At 45.5% G+C, this 27,208-nt stretch overlaps 1 protein-coding gene across 5 annotated transcripts in view; it reads right to left on the bottom strand.

Annotated features, from left to right (window-relative positions):
- ESRP1 (epithelial splicing regulatory protein 1) overlaps positions 1-24,678 on the bottom strand; it is a 54,966-nt gene extending 30,288 nt beyond the window's left edge. For 3 of the 5 annotated variants that reach the window (XM_055303317.1, XM_055303318.1, XM_055303319.1), the window contains exons 1-10: positions 24,132-24,678; positions 23,624-23,752; positions 22,585-22,698; positions 19,523-19,637; positions 7,709-7,807; positions 7,512-7,566; positions 5,981-6,091; positions 5,731-5,863; positions 5,598-5,640; positions 2,494-2,795 (exon numbers count right to left, since the gene is read on the bottom strand). In XM_055303317.1, coding sequence (XP_055159292.1) covers positions 2,494-2,795; positions 5,598-5,640; positions 5,731-5,863; positions 5,981-6,091; positions 7,512-7,566; positions 7,709-7,807; positions 19,523-19,637; positions 22,585-22,698; positions 23,624-23,752; positions 24,132-24,263 — 1,233 coding nt within the window. In that variant the 5' untranslated portion in view covers positions 24,264-24,678. The remainder of the gene's footprint in view (positions 1-2,493; positions 2,796-5,597; positions 5,641-5,730; positions 5,864-5,980; positions 6,092-7,511; positions 7,567-7,708; positions 7,808-19,522; positions 19,638-22,584; positions 22,699-23,623; positions 23,753-24,131) is intronic. The other 2 variants (XM_055303315.1, XM_055303316.1) reach the window with 1 other exon arrangement.
- Between the last annotated feature and the right edge of the window lie 2,530 nt (positions 24,679-27,208).

Raw genomic sequence — 27,208 nt, 5'->3', positions numbered from 1 at the left:
CACCCTGTCCAGTTGCTATCAAAGTTAAGAGGTGACAGAAATCAAAGGACAAATACACCACAGCCAAAGAAACTTCAGAGACAGCAAGAATTTTTAAAAACTATACAAATAATCCAGACCCAGCACAAATGTTATAGGATAAGCACGAATAGAAAATACATGTGGTTGTAGACAAACTCAGCACATGAAATGGTCAAGCACCTTCTGATACCTGCCAAATAGGAGGTGAGCAAGTAGTTCTTGAACGAAATGATTATTAGTAATGAAATGATGACAGTGCAGAGCATATGATGACTTCAGCATTCCTTACATAAATCAGTAGGATGGGGGCTGGAGACAAAGCTCATCTATCACCCAAACTGCATTATCGTAAAGTCATATTCTGGCAGCATACTCTACACCCAACCAATACAATATACAGTGGCCAAGACCCTGGAGGAGTCTATTCTAGGCCAAGATTTCCATAAAACTATGCTTCCAATTAAAATTTTTTTTTTTTTAAGATTTTAGTTATTTATTCATGAGAGACCCAGAGAGAGATAGAGGCAGAGACACAGGCAAAGGGAGAAGCAGGCTCCATGCAGGGAGCCCGACATCGGACTCAATCCTGGGATTCCAGGATCACGCCCTGGGCCGAAGGCAGGCGCCAAACTGCTGAGCCACCCAGGGATCCCCCAATTAAAGATTTAAAATCCCATTTTCCCCTCCACTAGTTTGGCACTGATGTGTCTAGTGTTATAAACCTCGATCATATTTAGCATATTTTAGAAATTCAGAATTTTTTTTTAAGATTTTATTCATTTGCTCATGAGAGACAGAGAGGCAGAGACACAGGCAGAGGGAGAAGCAGGCTCCATGCAGGAAGCCCAACGTGGGACTCGATCCTGGGTCTCCAGGATCAGGTCCTGAGCTGAAGGCAGGGCCAAACCGCCGAGCCACCGAGCTGCCCAGAAATTCAGAATTTATGATACTTATTTTCAACAAAGAACAGAGTTGTTTAAATTTTAAGTATGCTCACAGTTTAGGGCTCAAGAACACGAGTACCTGAGGATGCAGAACTAGCTTAAAATGTCACCTGCGTTTGTTACAGGTATAAAGATCATGTCGGTATCCTAGCAGGTGGGAAGTTCTATTCAACTCTGGGCAATTATTTCAAGTCACAATACACGATGGGCTTTGCAGAAAGAAGCTAGACATAGACAAAGTCATTCTATGAACTCAAAGAAATAATAGTAGAGTCAGTATCCTAACTGCTTGTAAAAATAAAAGATGAAACGTATCACTAAAGTTGCTCTGTTCTATTAGGGGACCCAAGTGGACTAAGTTGGAAGAGCCACACACGGAACAGTCTGCGTAATCTCAGATAACACAAGAAAAACGAAGACCCTTAAAGCCCCTTCAGTTGGGAAGTCAAGAAGAATAGCCAAAAAGCTTGAAGCTCCACAGGTAGCTTCCTTCCTGGATCATTTTGGGCAACTGACTATCCCATCTGTGCCTCAAAAACATTTCTAAATTCTGAAAGGTAATAATAGGACAAAAGAGTGCTTCATACCGTCATTGGCAGTATGGAACTAATCAAGCCTCTGGGAAATAAATTCGGTACAATATTAAAGACCCTGAGACTCCTGGGTGGCTCAGCAGTTGAACATCTGCATTTGGCCCAGGTCGTGATCCTGGGATTGAGTCACACATCGGGGTCCCTGCAGGGAGCCTGCTTGCTACTCTGCCTAGTTCTCTGCCTCCGTCTCTTATAAATAAATAAAATCTTAAGACACATACACACACACACACACACACACACACACACACACACACACACACACAAAAAAAAAAAAAAAACCCTTTAGAGCTCATCTAGGGACGCCTGGGTGGCTCAGCAGTTAAGTGTCTGCCTTCTGGCTCAGAGCGTGATCCTGGAGTCCCAGGATCGAGTCCCACATCAGGCTCCCTGCATGGAGCCTGCTTCTCCCTCTGCCTATGTCTCTGCCTCTCTCTGTGTCTCTCATAATAAATAAATAAACATCTTAAAAAAAAAAAAAAAGAGCTCATCCTATCCAGTTCTAAGGAATCAGAAATTGAGAGTTTTATGAGCATATGTATCTAGAAATTTCTTATAGATGGGGGAAAAAGAAGCCAACGTAAATGTACAACAGAATTTCTAAATAAATTATGTACATAACATTAAAAATGAAATTTTTTTAGCCATGGGTAAACTTGCAAGATATGTAGTTTTTAAAAAGAATATAAAGTGTATTAGAGCAATATTCTAATTATATAAGAACATGCATTTTTTTCTGTGTGTATAGAAAATTACAGTGGTTATCCTTTAATTACAGAATGAAATTCTTTTTAAAAAATGCACCTAAAAAAATAAAATAAAAAATGCACCTGTACTTTCTGTATTTTTCAAGTTTTAACACAATAATGTTGGATTGTTCTTGGAAATAAATAGAATAATCACACAAAGTCACCAAAATGCTCTTAAAAACCAACCTGCTGGACTTCAGCTGCTGTGCTCCTGAAGAGTTCAATGTATCTTTTACCCAACAAGTCCTTATGCTTCCTCAATGCATTCTGTGCATATTCTTCACAGGCAAAGAGGACAAAGGCATCCCCTGTTGGCCTACCGTCTGGATAGGTAACAAAGAGGATGCCTTCCTTCCCCCCGGTGATGGGGCAATGCTGTCCGAAGAAGGCCACCACTTCATCTGCCGTGGCCGTGAACGGGAGCCCCCGCATGCGGACAATGACTTGGTTTTCCTTGGAGAGAAACTGGGCTACCTCATTAGATGTACCTAGGAAACACAAATACCAGGAAGCATGGGGAGAAATGGTTAAGACATCAACTTTACCAAACTTAAAATGGTAAGATTCTTGGCAGTGTCTTGAGTAGTTTACAATTAAAACTCCCACTCCCAGTGAATTCATGACAACATCCCAGGAATCCAAATTCTCTCCTCAACAATTTGAAACTATTCCCCTACCATTTTCATAAAGCACTTCTTAACTTAGGAAGGTGGCCAGACGGGGATCCCTGGGTGGCGCAGCGGTTTGGCGCCTGCCTTTGGCCCAGGGCGCAATCCTGGAGACCCGGGATCGAGTCCCACATCGGGCTTCCGGTGCATGGAGCCTGCTTCTCCCTCTGCCTGTGTCTCTGCCTCTCTCTCTCTCTGTGACTATCATAAACAAATAAAAATTAAAAAAAAAAAAAGGAAAGTGGCCAGACAATTAAATCATGGAAAACCACTGTATTCTTCTCATGGAGAGGAAGTCATCATGCTAGGTAAGAGCACAGGTCAAGGAGCCCAGGCCCAATCTTGACTTTGCTATGTACTAGGCTAGGACTTTAGTTTAACCTCTATGTTTTAGTGTCCTCATCTGTAAAATGGGGGTAAAATCATCTACCTCATAGATTATGATAATTAAATAAGTTACTACACATAAAGCACTTTGGTGATTTTGTTATTATTTTCCTGATCACTTTTTATTAAGAAAAGTTCAAACCTACTCAAGTAAAAGGGAGTATGATGAACATGCACAGCAGCCAGTTTCAAGATTTATCAACATCCTGCCTCTCATAAAGCATCTTGTACAGTAGTGCCTGGTAGCAAATATTCAGAGGCACATCCTTCAAGCTCGTTTACACATAACATTTTCCTTTTTTTTTTTTAAAGTAGGCTCCACCACTAACGTGGGGCTTGAACTCATCACCCCTAGATCAAGAGTTGCATGCTCTACCTACTGAGCCATCCAGATGTCCTATTAACATTTTCCTTTAAGAGGAAAGTCTCTGGGCCCCTGGATGGTTCAGTCAGCTAAGCGTCGTGATCATGGGGTCCTGGGATCAAGCCCCACATCTGTCTCCTTGGTGAGTCTGTTTCTCTCTCTCAGCTTGCCTCCCTGTCCCCATTTGTTTCCATGTGCGTGCTCTCTCTCTCAAATGGATAAAATCTTTAAAAAATAAAAAGAGCAGACTCTCATACTACCCACATACCATGAACTCTCAGGTATTAAGGTAGGAGTTAACTTTGCTGTCTATCATGGAACCTCATGCAACTCCCAATATATTTCATCCCCAACCTGTATCAAACATCACTTTGGGGTTTTGGAAACACTATCAAACCTGAAGCCCTGAATTTGGAAGTCTTTGTAGATCTAAAGAATTGTCAGAACAGAAATAAACCAGATTGTGCAAATGAGATTTTTGCTATGAATTCACAGTTCCAAGGATTTTAACCAGGGCTATATATCCCTGAGATACACACATTCTCCATATTTAAGTGAAAGTCACTCTAGTATATATTTGGCAATATTATATTTTCAAAAGCCTCTTAAAAGGTCTACCTACATTCTTGGATTTAGCTATCCTAAGGTTAGAGAATTATCCTAATGAGTGGCATATAAAGAGATACAAAAATATTCACTGCAACATCTTTATGGGGAAAAATTGGAAACAAGCTATAAATGTCCACCAGGGTATTTTTAAAAAGTATGGTACATAATACTGTATATTAACACTTAAGAAAATTTAGTTATGTGGGAAAATATTCATAATATACCAAAAGGAGAAAGTTATAAAGCTATATAAACAGAGAACTAGAAACTTACAAGATAGTTTTATGTATAGAAAGAAAATCTGTCAAACCATATCAACATTTTTTATGCATCCGTTACAGATTTTAAAGTAACAAATCACTTAATGAGATGAAGATAGTATCTGTTCCATTTCTTTTCTGATGTCGTTATTGCAAACACTATGTACTCACAAATATATCAGAGCCAGAAAACTACTGTGTTCTGGCCATTGAGGAGTTCTGGAAGCTGGAGGAAAAAAAATCCTACAAGCACATATCCAACAATTCCAGGTACTCTAGTATGGCTGTTTAAAAGTAGTTTTCAGGGCCGCCTGGGGGGACTCAGTGGTTGAGCATCTGCCTTCGGCTCAGGGCATGGTCCCGGGTCCTGGGATCAAGTCCCACATCGGGCTCCCTGCAGGGAGCCTGCTTCTCCCTCTGTCCGTGTCTCTGCCTATGTCTCTCATGAATAAATAAATAAAATCTTTAAAAATAAATAAATAAAAGTAGGTTTCAGACTATTTAATTTCTTTCAAAAACTACTCTCTCCCTTTAAGATTTTAAGTAATCTCTACACCCAGTGTGGGGCTCGGGCTCAAACTCAAACTCTAGAGATCAAGAGGGTCAAACAGATGCTCCACTGACTGAGCCAGCCAGGCACACGTGAAGGGTCCTATTCTTTTTTTGAAGTAATCTCTATACCCAACCTGGGGATCGAACCCTCAACCCAGAGGAAGAGTTGTACACTCAACCGACTGACTGAGCCAGCTAGGCATCCCTGAATGGTACCATTTTTAATGGCCAGTTAACTATGGTTGGCTGACTGAAGCCTTAGGGCAAGTGTATACATTGTACTCACTGATACTACGTGCCATTTCTTCCAACTTAAAAAAAAAAAAAAACAAACCTCAATTCCTAGGTTTCTTTAGGGGATAAAAACTATTCATGACCCTATTTATCTACTCTGGTATAGAAATAAATTTCAGATTCTTCTCATATCCACATTATATAAAAAGCACTCACCACCAGCAATTTTAAGAAAATCTTCACCTGTTGCTTTGTAAACCTAAGAAAAGAAAGGGAAATTAAATACAGTTTCTGAGCCTTCCAACATGAATACTCAACATGTCAAGGATCTCAAGTTGTAAGGACATACCTCAATGTACCGGGTCCCCATGTGATGTTTGTGCCTCTGTAATGCTAGGTCCCTGTGTTCCTCGCTTACAAACCTCACCAGAGCTTCTCCGTTCCTTCGACCCTGGGCATTCAGACAAAGTGCTGCACCTCCCCTTTGAAAAGGACAGAGAGTGGGGGTGGGGGGTGGGAAGTACAGTGAGGGAAAAATGATAGGACACCCGTTATCCCTTTGGGATTACTAAGTAACGTAGAGATTAAAGAAAACCAACTTGGCAATATTGAGTCCTTTGAAGAATCTTGCAATATCTTGATCTGAAGACTGCCACGGTAGACCTCGCGCCCGGACTATGGTGTTGTCATCAATAAGTTCCATCTTGCTGCTGTGTGTAAAGCAGAACTTCAGGTTGCCTAATCAGCGCTAGAGATTCTGACCTATTCCCTGCTACCATTTTCCTAGTTATGCAGAAGGTATTATTTGGTATTCAGACAGACTTGTAAGACTGCCTGATTTATTTGATAACCTCAAAATTATGTGGGCACAGTTCAAAGTATTCTTTGGAAAGAAAGAAAGCCAACTGCTGGGACACCTAGGGGGCTCAGTGGTTAAGCATCTGCCTTCGGCTCAGGTCGTGACCCCAGGGTCCTGGGACTGAATCCCACATGGGGCTCCCTGCATGGAGCCTGCTTCTCCTTCTGCCTATGTGTCTGTGTCTCTCATGAATAAATAGATAAAATCTTTAAAAAAAAAAAAAAAGAAAGAAAGAAAGAAGGAAAGCCAACTGCCTATGCAGGTCTAACACAACTAGCCCACTTAACAAATCACTGGCTGAGTTGCCGCTTGCTTGCTTGCCATAAACTCAAAAGGACCCAGGCTCAACGGATAGGAAGCAGAGTTCTCCCAAAACTCCGATAGCCAGGAGGTTCCTAGAACCAAGGATAGGTTTAAATCGATTCTCAGATCTAGCCAGTACACCAGGTGGGGGTTTCAATCCAGTTTGACAGCAAAACCTAAGATCTGCATAAAGTTGGCAATTAACCCGCATGAGGGACCCGCGCATGCAGTCAGAGCTCTGCCACTGAACCATCTCCCCTATCAAGCAGGGCGGTTAGGGAAGCGCACGGAGTTCCAGTTCCCACACCCGTGAGCAGTTTGCAAATTACCTTGTCTACATTTTGACACCTTCTGGGGCTCTGTTCCTCCCATATTCCTATCTCCAGTAATCCCACGACACTTTCCAAATCAGTCACTTTCTCCCCAACTAAATAGACCCCAATGTCTCGCTATGGGCAGTGACGTCAGAAGTTTTTGTTCACTTCGGGCACCAGGCAATCTCAGGAATTCACTGTAGTGATTCACAAGCAAACAGGTCTACCTGTGATCACGAAGAGATACCACCGTTTCATACTTCTTGCCAGTTATTTCCTTTGCTTTAAAGTACAGGCTGATAGAACATACTTTAAATTATCTCAGTAAAAATCTCGTGAACTTTTAAAGCCTATGGTTTTCCCTCTGTAGGTTTTCCTGTGAGAGGATGAATAGTTCAGAGGCTGAAATACGAAGCACCGACAGGATACCTAAGGGTCATGGCGACTAAGGATGCAGATATTTTTAAGTTTAATCCTAACATCCAAGCTCACTTTAAGATACAACCTTCTTTTATAAAAATAACCTGATATTTAAAAAACGGATAGCCGAAAGGTTTAGTGAAGTTACTGAAATACAAAGGGAGCTAAATATCGTGATGAACATGAACATGAACAAAACAAAAAGCTCAAATGGATTACCGCTCTAGTACTTACCAAGTGCCACTTTCAAATTTGTAATTTACTCTCTCCGGATCTGAAAACCTGTGATCTAAAAATGAGAACACAGAAGTCCTCGTTTTAGCTACTTACTAGGGAGACAGAGCTGTGGGAGGACTTTCAAGGGTATACAACAAGGAAAAGATGGCAGGAGGGGATTCTGGGTTTGCAGCTGTTACAATAGCAATACTTACTGTAAGGCTCTGAAATCATTGCTAAAATTATATTCCCCATATCTTCAACTTGGGAGGCTCCATACCGGGAGACCAAACTATTCTTCTCAAAATTTAAACCTGGGATATCAAGTTAAGGAAACATCTCGAGGAAGTAAAGTGAAGTGCTTCTAACCCAAGGGTTAGCTCACACAGAGCCAAGAAGCCAAGTAAAATGCCTCGAAGACAGAGCATTATTTGAAATCACAGAAGAGCAGCTTCGTGTCAGTCTGAACCTCACCCACACTTGCTAGAGTCTCCAATAACTGTCCTGGGTAAATATAGAGTAAAATGGCCAAAACAATCCTGTCCTGAGGCACCTCCAGTAGTAAAATTTGTTTATTGAGGGGCACCTGGGTCCTGGCTCAGTGGTTGAGCATCTGCCTTTGGCTCAGGTCACAATCCCAGGGTCCTGGGATCGAGTGCCTGCTGGAGCCTGCTTCTCCCTCTGCTTCTCTGTGTCTCTCGTGAATAAATAAAATCTTTAAGAATAAATAAAATTTCTATAATTGAGTAGTAGCAAATGCATGAAATACTAAGCACTTTCATTTAGTGTCGAACCATGAAGCATACACCAGAGCAGTAAATTCCATGCCCCTGTTATCTTTATAGCATATGCAAAGCAATGAACACGTGGACTTAAAGACATGGTTATATAGTCAAGACCATGAGGTATCAAATGGCTTTTTTAGGCTGTTTGAAAAAAAGACACTTCAGATTACTGATGACACCATTTCTGGAATGCCACTCTTACTGAGAACTTCCCTACTGGAAGAATTTTAGAGCCGTATAGGGTAGTCCTCTTAGATGGCAAATTCGTAGAAACAATTTAAACACTCAGAGCTAACAATGGCCAACGTGGGATTTGATCAAGTGAATACATGTTTTGGGGAAGCCAGAAAACAGGCTTTTAAGAAGCTGAAGTGAGACCAGAAGCGATTTCCAGCAAGCTTTATTAACTTACAATCTCTCTAAAATAAGCATGTATTTTTATGAAGAAGCTAACGGTTATTTAAATGTTTAATTTTCTTATTTTTAAGTTTTGATACTATAGTCACACTCTGCACTGTGTGTAAATTTGCATAAATTTTGTGACGTAGTACAATGCATACAACAGGTAACACTCTGGGACGTTGTCTTTTCTCGAGGTTTTTTTTTTTTCCTTTTTTTTTCTTTATTTTTTTTTCCTCAAGTTTAAAAGGAAGAGTTACCTGGGGAGGTGGTTATTAGAATGTTTGCCTTTATTTTAGTTTCTAACTGATGTTTTATAAGGGTAAAAAATGAAGACAGACATCAAAGTACTACTTCCCTGCAATCAAAGAGGACACAAGGTTAAGACAGTTCAGAGAGCTCCCTTCCACCAAGCATTATAGCCAACATCTGAAGAGTTAACTCAGTGAGCAATATCCCTTTCCATTTCATCCCTACACACCCTTCACCCCGCCTCTTGCTTCACTAAGGAGACATTGTTTTCCCACTGCGCTGGGCAAATTCACTTTGGGTTGTCCCTCATCCAGCTACACTTCTCTGCAGTTCAACACGCCACAGGTAGAAATACAGCCATAAGTTCCTTGGCAAATTGCTGAACCCCACTAAACTTCAGCTTATCCGAGAGGCCAAAGCTGTGATAATCTTTACCTCCCTGGGCATTCTTGTGAAGATTACATGAGATAAAACAAGCCCAGGGCACAAAGCAGGCATTATAAAAAGTGATGTCCTCCCCCTCTTCCTAGAACCCTTGGGAGGCCAACTTTCATAACCCATGACAATCATACTTTGAGGGGTCATTCACCAGATGTCTTATTTGTATACTCACAGGATAACAATCAAGCCGACTTGGTAGATAATTTCTGCATTTCCCCACCCCCCGAAATCCCACCCTTTACATCATCCAGTGATAAAATAAATTCGCTGCCCGCTAAGGGATTAGAAAAACCACCCCAAGAGATGCTCAAGCAACAGAGCAAGGAGCATGGGTTGGGTCATTAAAATGATTACGGGGCGGGGTGGGGGTGGGGGCATTGCTGGCCCATTTGGTAGAGCATTGTGACTCCTGAGCTCAGGGTTGTACGTTCAACTCCCACAGTGGGCATAGAGATTACTTAAAAATAAGAATCTTAAAAATTAAAAAAAAAAAAGGATGAAATGATTATCCACAGAAGGTATACAATAAAGTATTAATCCAGTGCTGTTTTCAAGGAATATGATGACAGGACAGAGAAACAAGAGCCAAATGATAAAGATATTTTGGGGAGACAACTGCCCTAAATGTTCTGGGGAGGCAGGTGTGGGGGTGGGAGGTCTTTAAGAGTCTTTAGGGGGGGGGAAAAAAAAAGTCTTTATGGAGGGGATCCCTGGGTGGCTCAGCGGTTTAGCGCCTGCCTTTGGCCCAGGGCGCAATCCTGGAGTCCCGGGATCGGGCTCCGCGTCGGGCTCCCCTGCATGGAGCCTGCTTCTTCCTCTGCCTGTGTCTCTGCCTCTCTCTATCGTGAATAAATAAATAAAATCCTTAAAAAAAAAAAAAAGAGTCTGTATGGAACTAGGAAGGATTAGCTGTGAGTAACCATAGTTTATCACACAAACACTGCCACCAAACAGTCCTTGGGAACGCTGTGATTCTAATAATGCCTTTAGCCTTGTCAGGGGCTACACAACGGAGTCAAGAGAAAAATATCCAAAAAACGGAGACCAATCCCATTGAATAAATGACTATTTGTTTCAACCTTGGCGCTACTGCCACACAGACCAGATAATTCTTTGTTGGGGTATGTGTGGGCGGGGGTGGGGGTGGGTCTTGTGTATTATAGGATTTTTACTAGCATGCTGGTCTCTATCCACCCCAGTTCTGACTAAAAGGATCTCCAGGCATAGCCAAATGTCTCCGAATGGGCAAAAATCACCCCAGGTTGAAAATCATTAGTAGAGGCAAACAGTTCCCAGTTGTTCCATCTTCACCCCTTACTATCCACTGATCAGAGAAAGCTCTTATATATGAGACCATTACTGAACAGATTTTCAAGAAAATTTGCCAAAGAAACACCACCTACAAACCCAGTGAAGTGCTTTCTCAAAGCCCCTGTCAGTACAGGCACACGCGCGTGTGCGCGCGCGCGCACACACACACACACACACACACCCTCTCTACCTTTGGAAATGAAAGAAAAAACACAGAAGTCAACCCGTGGTGCTCAGCCTGTTTTTTTGTGAAGCCCAGAAAAGAGTGGATTTTACATGGCTAAAGGATAGAAAAAAAGAAAGACTATGAGCAGAGACCATATGTGGTCTACAAAAATCGAAACTCTTGACCACCTAGACCTTTACTGAAAGTTTGCTGACCTCAGACCAAAGGAATTGCTTGCAGCTGGCCCAAACCAGAGAATGCAACAGGAATGTTTACTGCATCACAACATTTTGTCCCCAAACAGAAATTAAGCTTTGAGGGAATAGGGGTGGGAGAGGATATCTCACTCCAACCACTGGTTCCTCTTCTCTATAAATAAGAGGTATCTCGCCTTCCTCACCTTTGCTCAGGTGATCCCTCCACGAAGCCCCCACATCTTCCTAATCCCCTAACCAATGGGGTCCTTAGGTAACTGCCACCCAGCACCGATACTTTCTCTAACTGCGCTGGGCCGCAACCATCCATTTAAGAGCTGATTAGATATTACTATTCCTATAAAATCCTACTGTCTCCTCAACAGGGCTACACGTCTCCGAAGTGCAGGTCCCATCTTCCTCGGATCTCTATCAACAACCACAGCATCTAGCAGGTCTCAGAGTTTATGGACCTAAACGGATGGCATTAAACACCATTTCATGCCAAACACCGGCTGTTTCCTCTGATTTTCCCAATAGCCCTACCAGGTAAACACTGGTAAAACCAAAAGGATGAAGACACTAGGATTGAGAGAAGCTCCGGAACTCGCCCAGTCTCTTGGCTGGTGGGGGAGAGAGCCGGGGTCACAGTTCAGCTCTGACAAGACGACGGGCACGGAGGTCCCTACACTAAGATAAGCAGCGGTGCTTCTCAAGGTGTGTATAAAAGTCAAGGGAAAAAGAATGAGGGCAGCCCCGGTGGCTCAGGGGTTTAGCACCACCTTCGGCCAGGGATGTGATCCTGGGGTCCTGGGATCGAATCCCGTGTCGGGCTCCCTGCTTGGAGCCTGCATCTCCCTCTGCCTGGGTCTCTGCCTCTCTCCCATGAATAATAATTTTTTAAAAAACTAAATAAATAGGGATCCCTGGGTGGCGCAGCGGTTTGGCGCCTGCCTTTGGCCCAGGGCGTGATCCTGGAGACCCGGGATCGAGTCCCACGTCGGGCTCCCGGTGCATGGAGCCTGCTTCTCCCTCAGCCTATGTCTCTGCCTCTCTCTCTCTCTCTCTGTGTGACTATCATAAATAAATAAAAATTAAAAAAAAAACTAACTAAATAAATAAATGAATGGATAAGAAAAAGAACGAAAGTAAAAATATAAAGCATCCTGTCTGCGTAGACATAGATTAGTAGACGAAGAATTATTTACTGAACTCCACTTTTCAAGGAGGGTTATGTTCTAGACACTTGGCTAACTTGGTTCCACACGACACGTCCCAACATGTTTCCCTTCAAGACATCACACACCGGGGATCAGCAGCCCTAAGCTCCTGACAACTTTTAAAAGTCACCCAACCTCCTGCATGCCCAAACCCAAACTTACACACATTTACACACACACACACACACACACACCCTCTTCAGAAGGCTTGTTCGATTTCTAATCCTTACCAGAATTTAACATGAATAACAGAGTAAAAAAAAAAGTTTCAGTACCAGCTCTTTGCCCTATCAATTTATAATTATATATTGAATTACTTGCTGCACGTCTGATCTTGAGAGAAGGAAAGATGAGTCTTATGCCCTCCCGATTTATGGCTCATCATGCAACTTACTCATTCTGCCCCGGAGGCACCACAACAGCACGAACAGGCTTAGCCAGCTTTACAAATGAGAGATGCCAGGAGGAAATGCGGAAGGCTAAAACCAGACGTGGTGGGAACACCACAAACATCTCAGGCTACAATGGAGCAAAGTGCGACACAGACACGGAGCTTCACGCAGAAATCCAGGCTCTGCCTTTATTTGAATGCAAGGGACGTTTTTCCCTAGCGCCGCCTTCAAGTGACTTGGATTTCAGGATTCAGGTCAAACTTCTATTGGCTGAAGGTGGAATTCAGAAAGCAAGATTTTACAGAGTCCATCAATATAAGCTCAACCATCTCAAGAAAACAAAAGCAAAAACCACCTCTTAAAGGCTTGCCACGATGAGTCGATCCACTCAAGAGTCACCTTTTCTGACTGCTTACAGATGGACACATGTGGTCATAAATTTTCATTTGTAAGTAATCTCTGTTTCGAAACTAAATTTTTAGTCTATACTCAGAATCACATGTATAAAAAAAACAAGCACATTGGGGGGATGATCAAGTTTAAGCTAAAATGTCCTGACTGCATCCCAATTAAAAATTCTAACCCCAAGCCCTTTTTTACCTTGCCACAGACCCTTCGGAAGACCAGTCTGTTTCCTCCCCTTACTCTTATTTAAAACACAATGGCTTCCCTGCCAGGCATGGAGCGCTAAAATGCCTATGCTAATGAACAAAGGGCTAGCTAACAGGATTCGGGAAGATGGAATTAGTACCCCAAAGAAGAACCGAATTTCCTACAAGTGTGTAAAGGAAAGAAGTGATAAATTACACTTAAATGAGTCACATAATTTTAAAAAATAGGTTCTGGGGCGCCTGGGGGGCTCAGTGGTTGAGCATCTGCCTTCAGCTCAGGGCGTGATCCCGGGACCGGGAGGGAGTCCCACACCGGGCCCACCCTCTGCCTCTTTCTGTATCTCTCATGAATAAATAAAATCTTTAAAAAATATATTAATTAATTAATTAAAAATAGGTCCTATAAATAACCTTCTAGGTTTTAAAGTGAGCTCTCAAAGAAGCAAATCAAGAATATAACTAGGAGTCATGGCAACAAAAGTTTTTTCATACCAGTAATAAAACTCTGGGGGAAAAAAAAACCCAAAACCATAGTTTCGACTCTATTCCTCAGAAGCTTACTCTTTCCAAGAGTAAAAACAGTAAGACCCGTCGTAACAAACACTACTTCAGGAGGTATTAGTGTAACAAAACACAGAACTGACAACTCGACTGTACCTCAAAGAAAGAAAAAAGAGAAGTAGGGGCTAATGCAACAAAAGAGTGACCATTTTTACTTTAGTTAAAAAAACCACTTCTGTGGGATAAACAAATTAGGAGGGAAAGAGAGAAACTAAGAGAGCAAGTGTTCTAGTGCCTTCTAAATCAAACCAAAAAATTATCCTGAAATTCCCAAACTCCTATTTTAAAAGAATATTGTCTTATAATAAAAACAAACCACACAAAATTAACAAAACTGTGAGTGCTGGCCAAGAATACAGAGTCTCTCCGGTCACTTACGACAGACCACAAGCCAGAGTATCTGTGGATTTGGCTGCTATCACGCCAACGTGATGCCAAAGATAATTCCTCCCCCTGCAGCTAACAAGGTCGACTACTAAGTGAGCTTAACTGTACACTGGGCGATATTTAAAGTCCCTTTCATACGCAAAAAGGTCCCAAGGAGGCTTCAGCACTTCCCTCCCCTCCTCAGGCGGGGCAGGGGGTTCATGCAATTGTAAAGACCCGGTTCCGGTTCCGTGGGTCAGAACAGGCAGAGTGAGCCACCCCCGGCCTTGCGAGGGGGGAAGCAAAATCAACCTGCGAGAGATCAGCCGCGGCCACCCGGGCTGAGGGTTTAAAGGTCCGTATCCCACCTCACTCACAGTTCAATGTTAAGTGTAAGACGGTTTAAATAAGGTCTTAAACCAGGAAGGACGTCCTTTCAGTCCTCGGAAGCTGCTTTTCTTCATCCGAGACCCCCTAGCAACCCAGTGAGGCTCCAGGGATCACAGTCCACGTGGGAAAGTGGCTGCGTGGCCGCGTGGGTCCTGCCCATGGTGAGACAGGGAAAGACATGCGGGGTACGCTAAGTTCACCCCCAACGCGTCGGACTCCAGTGCCCGTGTTCTTCACCGCTCTGCTATTAAGGTTTCCAGCTTTATCTTTAACGCATGGGAAAAATAGGCCAGTGTCATGGCGTCGGCACGTGGGTGCACACGCATCCTTCACCCCCATCAGAAGTGGCCCAACAGCCCCCCACACACACACACCTACTGACCCTCAGACGGGCAGACAAGAGTAGTTTAGGGATTTTTTTTTCTTTTTATCCTGACAGTGGAAAACTGCACTAGTCAAACGGCCTTTGCTAATGATACATACACAAACACAAACACAAACACACACACACACACACACACACACACACACACACACATGCAACTGGATAGAAATTTTACAAAATCAATTCCCCTTTCTTGCCGAACACTCCTTGGGTCAGTATGTGCTCAGGAAACACAACATGAACTTACAAGGGATGTCCTCTGTGTTAAGACCCAGCCCCACCCTCAAATGAACTTTATAGATTCTAGAATATTATCCCCTGGTCAAGGGGCACGGTTTTTACATCAGAATGATTTCTGGCTCAAATGCTGGTGATTCCACTTAAAACCTCTAAGTCTCTGTTTCCCCAGCTGTAAAAAGGAGAGGACGTTCCTCTACCGGTTGTGAGGAGGCTGCTGGTGGCATACAGGGTGAGCACCTAACTCCCTCGTTTTCTTTTACCTGCTCTCCTTACATGGCCAAGACTTTATTAAAAAGTTCTTATTAAGCTTGACAAAGTAAACACCATGGAAAAGGTATTGATTAGTGAGAATAAGTTAGTTTGTGAATCACAAAGCCAAGAAAACAAGGGAAAAAAAAAAAGAAAACATGGGTTAAGAAAGCTGGAGGAAGTAATTCCATCTACCATGCGGGGGAATAGGATTGCTCTTCTTTTAAAATGGATAAAAGAAGTCATTCATACAAACAGTCCCATATTTGAAATGTCTTTTTCACAGAAGAAAACCAGCATAAATTCCCTGCAAAAAAATCAAAGAGAACTCCTCCCTCCCTCCCCCCACACCCCCAAAAAACCAGGGGCACCTGAGTGGCTTAGATGGTTAGTGGCATCTGCCTTGGGCTCACTCAGGCCATGATCCCAGGGTCCTGGGATGGAGCCCCACGTCGGGCTCCCCGCTTTTCAGGAGTCTGCTTCTCCCTCTGTGTATACTCACTGTCAAATAAAATCTAAGAAAAAAAAAAAATCAGAGATCCTAATTCCTATTTCACACCCTTAGCATCTCACCTGATTAAATAAAAGGCTTACAAAACGCTACCCACAGTTCACCTGCTAACAGAGGTCTTCTCTCCTGCGACCACATACTTTAAAAGGCAGGTAACAAAACGGCAACTTGAAGAACTCCTAAGTGGTCTCAGAACCAACACAAGGACAAAAGAGGGAAATAAGTGCTAAAACTAAGGACCAGAACCGCATTCAAGAAATTCCTAAACCCTTTATTTCATCAAAGGAGCCCTACTTTTTCATTTACATAGCTGCTGGTGGTTTACAAAGCTTTCCTTTTGGGAGTTTTGGTTCTGGGAGTTTTGGGGAGTACTGGAGCTAAAAGTGAGGCTTGGAAAAGGCAAGTTACTTTCCTTCCCAAGAGCCTCTCCCTCTCCCGGTTTACCTGGTTGAACAGGTAATCCCTCAGGAGCAAATGACTCCCCATCTACTTGGCAAAACCACTGAGGATGTGTAATGTCCACCTCAGCGTTTCCAAATTCAGTGTCGTTTCCCCATCAGAAAGGGAAATATTTAGTGATTTGGAAGAACACGACTCTTCAGACACTGTAGAAATGCTCAGCATAGAGAAGGGCAAGTGCATAGTCAAATTGGGTAGGATTGTTTTTGACCTGGGGACTTTGGTGGCCCCGTCAAGGAAATAATGTTTCCTCTCAACATGAGTCATAAAATAATTGATCACAGCTGCAATGTGTGTGTGTGTGTGGGGGGGGGTAAACACTGACAGGAAAGCTTAAGAATCCTTACCTATTAAATGGGAAATAAATATGCAGATAAAACACTAATAAAAAGTTAAGATTAAAATTCTATTTTCGGGGTGGTAATAACACTGTAAATCCAAGACTCTTCCAATGTAAGCCCAAAGAAAGTAGGATATAATTAAGAAATTTAAGAAATAGAAAATGCCCTATTTTTTTCCAGTGAATGCATTACTAAGTGGCGATGAGCTCCTTCCTCCATAGTTCAAGTGTCATGTGCCTGAAATGGAGACCAAGTTAGCTTTATTCACAATTCATTTGTTTACTCTAGGCAAGTATTTCTGATTTTCATCTTCATGGCACTTGAAAAAAGAACTACCGGGGATCCCTGGGTGGTTCAGTGGTTGAGCACCTGCCTTGGGGCCAGGGCATGATCCTGGAGACCCGAGATCGAGTCCCACGTCGGGCTCCCTGCATGGAGCCTGCTTCTCCCTCTGCCTGTGTCTCTGCCTCTCTCTCTGTGTCTCTCATGAATAAGTAATTAAAGATCTTAAAAAAAAAAAAAAAAAGAAAAGAAAAAACCACCTACCAACAAATAATTGTAGAGCTAGAATTAAAATGAATGACAAAAACAAACAAATCAGCAAAACATCACATCTATTCACTTAAATGTCAGATAGTTCAATTTTTTTATTTAAAAAGTACTATATGCTGGTGTGTAGATAATAAAGCACAGAGCAAGTAAAAAAGTCGTTTACCACACTGAAAATGTTTACTACCCCAAATTCTATTCATGTGAAGGTCTTAAAAAGAAACTGAGGAGAAAAAACCAACAAAAACAAATTAAAAAAAAACCAGATGAACTTATATTAAGTTTTCCCTGAACTGTCAACACATTGAGAAAACTGAAAAAACCCTAATGTAAGAACCTCTTGCTTGTAGCTATGGAAATTTTTACCAGCATGTGACCTATAATCACTAAGGGAAGATGGTCTTTGCCAAAAAGAGGCTACCGAATAGTCAAGAAGAAACAATTCTTGATACACTGCTTTTTCTACTCAAGTCGTCTTTTTCTAAATTAGATAACTTAATTCGATTTTCCTTCCACCTATTTTTTTTCTAGGTTTTTTTGGTTCTCTGTTTCATCTACCTTAGACTTCCCTGTAAGTCTGTAAATCTGTGAGCAAATAATATTTGTTTAAGCCACAGTCTAATAGAATCTTTATGGTAGCCCTAGCCGACTACTATAGCATTTGAACCAACAAACCAATTAGTAAGAACTTTTTTGCTGTCTCAACCTTTTAATTCTTACACGAACCCCTCAAAATGAGCTTAATACACACCTCCTCCCCCCAGCACTAATGATGCTAAAGCAAATTTCCAGCTAACTACTTCAAGAAAGAAGTCAGACACAATGGATTTGACCGGCTTACAAAGGGTTGGGAAAAAAACGTACAAACAGTATTTTCCAATCAGAAAAAGAAATTTTGAAATAAAACAAGAATCAGGCTTCAGCTCCTGAAAAGAATGAGTAAGTTTAAGAATAAACATCTATAACCCACAAGTTCCTGAAAGTAACTTAAATCCGACTTCAAGTTCGTTCTCATAGTGGCTTTGGGTGAGTTGCCCAACTCTTCTATTACTCAATTTCACATCTGATGTTGGCACATGACTGCTTATTAGTTAGCACTTTAAAGACTTACTGGATGAAAGATGATGCGTCAGTCATGACTACGAGATTAGTGATTATAAAATTTACTATTACAATACACAGTGCATCAAATATACTGTCCTGGTAATGAAAGAATTTGGGGGTAAAAGCATCAACCTCATTTTACCATCTCAAAAGATGACTCATTATAGTCACCACAATCTCATGTGTATTTAAGAAACCCAAGGAAGGTTAAAAGGGGTACCCATGAAAATATTTGTAAACAGCAAATACCCACTACTTAAAAAAAAATTCATATCCATTCAAAAGATGTCAAAGTAAGCCCTAAAACCAGGAGAGTCAAGAACAAGCGGCCTTAGAATCAGTATCAGAGAAGGTGGTCTCCACATTCTCCATCAACAACAACAAAAATCAAACACTCCCATAATACAAACTTCAATTCTGTTTAAATGCATTCAACTCACAAAAATCCAACTCTAAATCCATCTAACTAAAACAGTATTCAAATTCAGTAAATTACTACTTTGAAAAATGCCTGTAATTGTACTATTAGTTCTTCCTAATACGACAGATAAATTTTGGACAGGGTATTTCATTCATACACTCACAAAGTAAAAAATATATATATATTTTAGAGGTGGGGCAGCTGGGTGGCTCAATCAGTTAAGCAACTGACTCTTGACCTTGGCTCAGGTCAGGATCTCAGGGTCATGAGAAAGAGCCCTAAGTCTGGCTCTGTACTCAGTGAGGAGTCTCTCCTGGAGATTCTCTCTCTCCCTCTTTCTCTGCCCACCGCCCTCCTACACTCTCTCTGTAAAATAAATAATTTTTTTTTAAATTTTAGGGGCCCCCAGATGGCTCATTTGGTTGAGCCTCCGACTCCTGGTTTAGGTTCAGGTCATGATCTCACGGGTCATAGGATCAAGCCCTGCCTAGGTCCCCAGCTCAGTGGGGGAGTCTGTTTTAAGATCCTTTCCCTCTGCCCCTCTCTCCACTTGCACACACTCCCGTCCCATGCACACACACTCTCAAATCAATCTTTTAAAAAACATTTTAAATCTCTTGTATGGCCATTTTATCTGGAGCTACCTTTTCAAATGATTCTTGGGTTATCACTTAAAGGATACACTCTGTCATTGCTGCAACATCCAGTTTATCAATGTCAGGTGAGCCAGGGCAACACTTCTTGAATTCTTTTCGGAGGTCAAAAAAGGAATAGAAGCATTCAGGCAATAATACATTCTGAGGAAGGACAAGGTAGACACTGTTAACGAGATGAATTTAGTTCAACGGATCTTTAATAATTAGAAACCTAAGAATTAAATGGAAGTATATTTTACCACAACTAAGTTTTTAAAAATCAAATATGAGTGGCGTTATTTTCTAGCACAGTATCATATCCTATATACAAGTATCACGGAAAAAAATGATCTTACTTTAAGGTAATAGGTTACATTTGTGTTCCATCACGCGTTCCATTCAAAATTCTTTTCAAGCTATAATACATTTGGGCTGTCATATTTCCTGACTGACAGAACTACACACTTTTCAGCCATACCCACCTGTGTATTTTCAGGCAGCAATATGAGAACTGAAAGTTCTCATAAAGACACCTATGTTTACAGTGTCTACCTAGACACTGGATTCAGTCACAAAACATAGTATTTTTAAATATTGGTTTTGTATAATACAGATTTTCTGTACTGAAATCAGAGTAAGATAGCAAATTCCTGATTAACCAAAAAGGATGATTTTTGTGCCACGTTAACAGTTCCACATTTTTCCCCGACCAAGATTGTGGCTATACATGAGAACTCAAATTAGACTTAAAAGATACCACAAATCTCAAGTGCAAAGGAGAAATAGTTACCTGCCGTGCTTAGCTACTAGCACCACTCTTGTGGTTATTAAGCTTGTTCAACTGTTTGGGCAAATATTATACTATTATGTTTTTGCTTCTCCTAGTAGGAGGGGGAGACCCCACACTGAATAACTTTGAAAGATCAATTCTTTAAAACTGAATTCAGATTTTTCTTAAAATCTCAGAATCGTTTCTATTCACTCACTGGGAATTTCTACCCATCTATACATTAGAAAGTCAAGGAAATAAAGACTGTTTAATGTTTGCAACCTGTAACATTTACGCAATAATGTCTCTTTCTTCCAGATTTCTGAAGTGGATTCTATCAGATGTAGACCTGCTTCTGCTATATTTAAAATAGATATCAGGGCACTCGGCTGGTAAAGCGTATCACTTTTGATATTGGGGCTGTGAGTTCCAGCCCCACACTGGGTGTAGGGATTACTTTAAAAATATTTAAAAAATAAAATAAAATAAATATTTTACCATGGTCAGTTACCAAGAAAATGGTGAATCTTCAAAATTACCTACAAAAATGCTCATTTAAGAGCTGTTGATAACTCACATGTTCAACAATAAAAGATTAGTTTAAATTGCTGTAACCACTTAAAATATCATTTAATTCTTATGAAAGATATTGATATTAAAAAAGGAAGATACTGATGTTATATTAAATTATAAAGTAGGCTAAAAAGTGTGTGTAGTATAAATGCTCCTTGTAAAAACAGAAAGGAGCTTTCTGCTTTTCTACAGAAACCTGGAAAAATATTTTCAAATATGTTCATATTAGAGAAAAATACAGTTTTCTGAATGGCAAGATTATTTTACCATTTTCCTTATTTTTTCTTAATAAATAGAATTACTTTATGATACTAAACTAGTTTCTTGTTTCCAGATACTACATTTAGGTTTCTTTATCACAATCCTAATAGAAGTGACTCAGGAAAATATGGGAGGTTTTCCCATATTTAAAGCAGTCCCTCTAAAATAATAAAAACAGCTGTTTTCCTCCAGCCCAACAGGGAAAGGATTAAGTTTTATCCCTCTCTATAGGAGTTTGGGGGGAGTGGAAAAAAAAAATCCTTATCAATTTCTGGATCAAGGGCATAGCAACTGGTCTAGCATGAGTGAAACACACTTCCCCCTTTTAATGGAACAATTACTGACACTGCTGTAAAAGGAGTGGTTTTCTCAACTCTTAAGATATAGAAACTTGAATTTCTCCTTCAGACTTTTGAAATTGTCATTATGTATTTAACATGCATCTTTTCATTTCTTCCCTAGTGAGGTCAAAAAGGGAAATCTGCACTGACTAGCCACAATACTTGTGACATCAAATGTCAGTCTAGAGCTTTCTTTGAAGACTTGCCTCATCCAGTTTCCTTAAAAATATTTCACTTTTCAAGTGCAGTATTTGCCTACCACAATAAAAAGTTACAGCTCGAGCTAATTACGTTGATAAGATCAACTATATTAGCAATGATTGGCTACACTGGGCCTGCCCTCTGTGCTCTCCATTTCCTCACAGCCCCTCGGTATCCTTCCCAGGGAGAGAAATCACAAAGCTGCAGTCAGGCCGTATTTTTCTCACTCCATATTCTTTTCCACATCAGGGAGACCAGCCCAGGTAAAAGATGAGGCTGACCCTACTGTTTCAATACAATATTTAATCAGTTTTGAACATTTGCTAAGTCAAAGTGCAGCAGGCTATAATTAATGTTTCACTAGTTATATGGCTAAGTCTCTACCCAGTGCAAAGCTCTTTAATGAATTAGTTACAATTAAAAAGATTTCATTGAACTTTTTGCTTCGCTCCTTCCTTTCTAGGATAAGGCATTTTCCACACAGAGGAGATTACAAGGTCTTAAAAATGGAAAAGTCAATGTTCTCTCCTACTTGCTAGTAAATGAAATGCCCAAGATTCAGCTAATATGCTCCGGAAAAGGGAGACTAGGTCAAAACTCAACATCAAGAGAAGCTTTAATTAAGTCACCACAGAGCATCTATAAAATCACCGCCATCTCAAATAACCTCTATTGAAGGGTCATGAATATTTTTGTGGTAAAATATCCGTAACACCGGATTTTGACATCTAAGTGTACAGTTCGGTGGCATTAAGCACATTCACATGGTTACCAAACCATCACCACCATTCTTTTGTCATCTTCTCAAGCTGAAATCCTGCCGTGAAACAGTAACTTCCAACATGCATCTTTTTAAAATGGAGAAACTTGGATAAACCATTAAAAAAAAAAAAAAAAAGAAAAAGAAAAAGCCTCCGGTCACTCCCAAAAGTCCAATCATTCCCTGAGAAGCCAGCACACTGACCTTCTTGGAAGCCTCAGGATGCAGGATTTGCCGGACATGAAGCTGCCCATCAGTACAGAGGCAGAAGGAGGTTCCGACCCCAATATTCAGCTCGTTGCTTACGGACTGGTTAAACTGAAAACGAGACACAGCGACGCAACTGATGCAGGATTTCCAAAGTGGCCCCACGTGTTGATAACCGAGGAACACCGCGCTCCGCTAGGGGGGCGGCGGGCTGGGGCAGCTCCCTTCCCACAAACCGTCTAAGGGCCGTTTAGCTGGGAAAGCTTTTCAATCACCCCACATTTCCCGGACAGGAGAATTCAGTATCTATATCGGCCCGCCCGTCCCCTCTTCCGTTTTTGCAATAAATCCACATTCAAGACTTTTAAGTCGGGTCCTCTTTCATCAGCAGGTTGCCTTCAGATTACATCATTCCCCGCTGTTACTTTATGTTTGGATGTTCCGAGATTAAGAAGGATGCCAGCGTCTGATAAACAAACGTGATTATTAGGGAAAGCCTGGCAACCCCAAAAGGAGAACTTTCCCCTAATAATTTGCAACTTGTGTGCTGGGGCGGGGGGGGGGGCGGAGAGATCGAACACGCACCTGTGCACAGGTGAGCAGCGCCCCGCCCTGCTCCCGGATCCAGTAACCCGTCAGAACCGCAAAGCAGCCCTAAAGCTGCACTAAGGGGATCCCGCCCGTTGCACGGTGACCCGAACGAGCAGCCCTACAGGTGCCGGCCCCAAACCCAAACCCAAACCCAAACCCAAACCCCCACCCCGCGGGGAACAGGCGCCGCCGGAGCCAGGGCCTGGGGCGCCAGCATTCGAAGTGCGCTCGTCATTCATTTGGTAAAACCCGACGGGCTCGGGGGGCCCCCGCGAATGACCCGAAAAGCAGCGACTTTGGGCCGCGGCCCTGGGGGCTGGGGGGCTGGGGGGGCGGCGACCCCCACGCCGAAGGGCCCACCCGGGCCTGCAGGCCGGGTTTGCGCCCCCGCGGCCCGGCGTCCCGCCACCTGCCGGGGGATGCGCCACCTGCCCGGGGCTGTCACCTGGCGGAGGGCTTGGTCCAGCTGCGGCGCGGAGGACAGACTGTCCGCGTCGAGCTTGGTCTCGGCTCTGCAGTCCTCCGTCAGCTCCAACTGATCCGGTCTGACTAGTACTTCGTGCAGCTGCCCCACCTGCAGACGGGAGAGCGGCCGAGCTCAGGCCCGCTCCCCAGCTCGGGCGCCCCCCGCGCCCCCCAGCAGAGCTCACCTGCCGCGGGCGGCTCGGGCGGCGAGGCCCGCGCGCCCCGGCCCTGCCCCCACCCGGATCCGGCCGAGCCCCGGGGGTCCCCCGGCTCCGCGCGCCGCCTCCCACCCGAGCCGGATTTGGGATCGGCCAACCGGGGCCCAAGCCGTGTGCCAACACGTCCGCCTGCAGCCCGGGTCCCGTAGGCCTCGGGCCCGGCCTCGTAGGCGGCCCAGCCAGAACCCTTGTTTACCGACTCCCCAAACTTGTAGGGCAAACTTCTGGCCCCGTTCCTCTCGTTTGGGCCAGAAACCTGGAGAGAAATACCTTCTTGTTGGCCAGATCCACGACTTTCCACAAGAGCAGGATCAGCTCCTTCTCGTCCGAGCCCAGCTTGGCCCCGGTGGCCCCCGCGGTGATCCCAAAAAGCACCACCAGGTAATCCGGAGACGCCGTCATGACGGTAGGCGGGGAGGGGGAGAGGGGGGCTGGGAGCGGCGAGGTGGGGGGAGGCCGGGGAGGCCGGTGCCGAACCCGCTCCTTGGAGAAAAAGAAAGAGCGCCCACCCCCTCCGCGCGGCCGCGGGTGCAGGAGCGGTCACCGGCCGCCCGGCGCACACCTGGCCGGCGCTCCGCGCCCCGGCAGGGAGGGGTGGCACGGAGGGCGCGGGAGGCCTGCCCTTTCTGTGTCCGGTCGCCCGCGCGTCTATGCAAAAAGCCAGGAGCAGGGCTGCACCCCGGGTGGAGCGCGCAATGGCTGAAAGCTTTTCTGTTTTGGGATGTGGCTCTACCTGCCCGCCCCTTCCCCCTCCCCCACGTGGTGCAGGTAAGAGACACCTGGCGGCGCCGGCCCATTGGCTCCTTCAAACCACGACGTGGCAGCGGTGGGGGAGGAGGCCGCCCGGGGAGCCGGGAGAGGGGGCGGGAGACAAAGGCTGGATGAATGGGGAGGGGAGGGGAGGGGCGGGGAGCGGGCGGCGGCCGCCTAGAGGGCAGCCGGGGCCAGGCGGGGAGGCTGGGGGTGCCGGGGCCGCCCCTCGTTGGAGGGGGCCGAGGGGGACGGGGCAGCGGGGAGTCCGGGGCTCTCTTCCAGGGTCGGGGGAGAAGGCCTGGCGCCGGGAGGAGAAAGGAGGCCAGGGGTGAAGCGGGGCGCGGGGGCCAGCGCACCGCGGGCGGACGCCGGGGACCCGCCCCCCACCTCCCCACGCCGCGCGGGGGCCCGGGCCACGCTGCCCCCCCGCGAGGTTCGCGCAGAGCCGCGGGGGTCCCCGCGAGGGCCCTCGGGCACCGTGCGCCCCGCTTCCTCGTCCCTCCACGACGCCCTCCGTTGCCCGTGCCGCCCGCGGACTAGAGCCTTCTCCGCCCGGCCCGTCCGCCCCCGGTCGACGCCCCCGCCCCCGCCCCGCGCCCCCGCGGCCGCCCCGCGCGCACGTCGGGGACCGGGGGAGACCACGTGGCGGGCCGCGCGCGGGGAGCCCCGGGGCCGACGTCGCCCGAGCTTTACACGCTCCGGGAGCCCGAAGTCCGGGGGCAGCGGGGCGCGCCGGGCGCAGGGGCGAAGCCGGGGCCGGACCCGGAACCCGTCGGGGCGGGGCGGGGCGGGGGTGGAGTCCGGGGAGCCCCGCGGGCCGGGCCCGGCGGCGCAGGTGGCGGCGGGGCTGGGGGCCGGGGGCGCTCGCCCCTGAGCCTCGGGATGCGGGGGGTGGGGGTCGGCGGCAGCCTCGCCCCGGGTCCCCGAGCCGCGCTCCCCGCCCGCCGGCGCCGCGGGGGCAGGGACTGGGCGCGGAGGCGGCGGGGAGGGACCTGGCGGAACCACCCAGCCTGCACTGCAGCGGGCGCGGCCGCCGGAGGAGCAGGTTCCCCGGGGCCCCCCCGCCGGGGTGCGCGGGGCTGGGCGCGCAGGAGGCGGAGAGGGAGGGAGGCACCTGCCCCGCCGGGGTGCGCGGGCCCGCGGGCTGGGTGCGCGGAGGGGGAGGGGGAGGCACCTGCCCCCCCCGCGGTGCGTGGGGCGGGAGAGGGAGGCACCTGCCCCCCATGCGGGGCGCGGGGCTGGGCGCGGGGGCGGGGGGGAGAGGGAGGCACCTGCCCCCCATGCAGGGCGCGGGGCCGCGGGGCCGCGGGGCTGGGCGCGGGGGCGGAGGGGGGAGAGGGAGGCACCTGCCCCGGGCCATGGGGCGCCCGGATGGATCCCGGCGCAGCGCGCGGCGTGGCCCGGGGCTCTGCTGGGCGCGCCCGTCGGTGCTCCCGCGGCGGCACCCGCGTCTGGGGCGGCCCGCTCCCGACCCGGCTCCCCTTCCTGCTTCAGCAAGCCGGTCCCCGGGTTCTGAGGTGTTGGACTTAAATTCTAATTTGTGCAACGAGGAGACGGGGACGGGGATTTCGCGCTGTCCTGGGCCCGCCCCTGCAGCCCCGGGGCCGGGACGCAGCCGGACAGACGCTGGGCACTCCACGAATGTTTGTGCAAAGGTCTCAGTGGGCGACACCCACCCATTTTTTGCGGCTCTTGCTTCCTAGCGCGGGCACAGGGTTCGTCTCTGCGAGCGGGAGCCCACAGGGAACCCAAGTCTCCGGTGGTTAAGAAGAGGAGGTGCTAAGTCTTCCACAGACAAACCTACTTCTGTGAAATACGGCAAATGCACGAGTGCCAAGGGAAGAAAAACTGTGCAACACGGTGCAGTTCTGAATACAAAACTTTTTGTCTATCTAGAATAATTCTAATATAGTGGGAGTGATCAATAGGAGGTGCCTAGAAGGGTCCTTGAAGAGGGGCCTCATTCTACCTGTGGTCTTCACTCAAGACCACACCTAAAACTCCCCAAACAAATGAGAATTTGTTGTGTGTGTGTGTGTGTGTGTGTGTGTGTGTGTGTGTGTGTGTGTGTGTGTGTTAGCAGAGACCTAATTCTGCGACCGGCCACACAATAACTTGCCTGTATTCATGAAAGGTTATAAAGGACAAAGACTCAAGAACTGTTCTTTTTATTTACTTGTTAGAGGGGAGAGAGCATGAGAGAGATCATTGGGGGGGGGGGGATAGAAAGAGAAGCAGACCCCTCCCAGAGCCCGGAGCCCCATGCAGGACTCCATCCAGGACCCCAGGATCACACCTGAGCCGAAGGCACACTCTTACCTGCCTCAGCCACCCAGGTACCTGAAGAACTATATGAAAGGAATTTATGAGACATGACAACTATGTGCCACAGCGATCCTGGACTGGGCAAAAAAAAAAAAAAAATTCTTTTTGCTTTAATGGACATTATTGCAATAACAGGAAAATTTTGAGTAAGGTCTGTACAATAAAATGAAATTGTATCTGTTAATTTCCTGATATTTATATTACCATGGTTTGGCAGAATATTTTCTGTGTTAGGAAATCCCCACTCTTTAGGGAGGAGGAATAATGTA

Source organism: Nyctereutes procyonoides, unplaced genomic scaffold (assembly GCF_905146905.1).
Source record: "Nyctereutes procyonoides isolate TBG_1078 unplaced genomic scaffold, NYPRO_anot_genome, whole genome shotgun sequence".
Lineage (NCBI taxonomy): Eukaryota > Metazoa > Chordata > Mammalia > Carnivora > Canidae > Nyctereutes > Nyctereutes procyonoides.
This window is presented reverse-complemented; position numbering and strand designations above follow the sequence as displayed.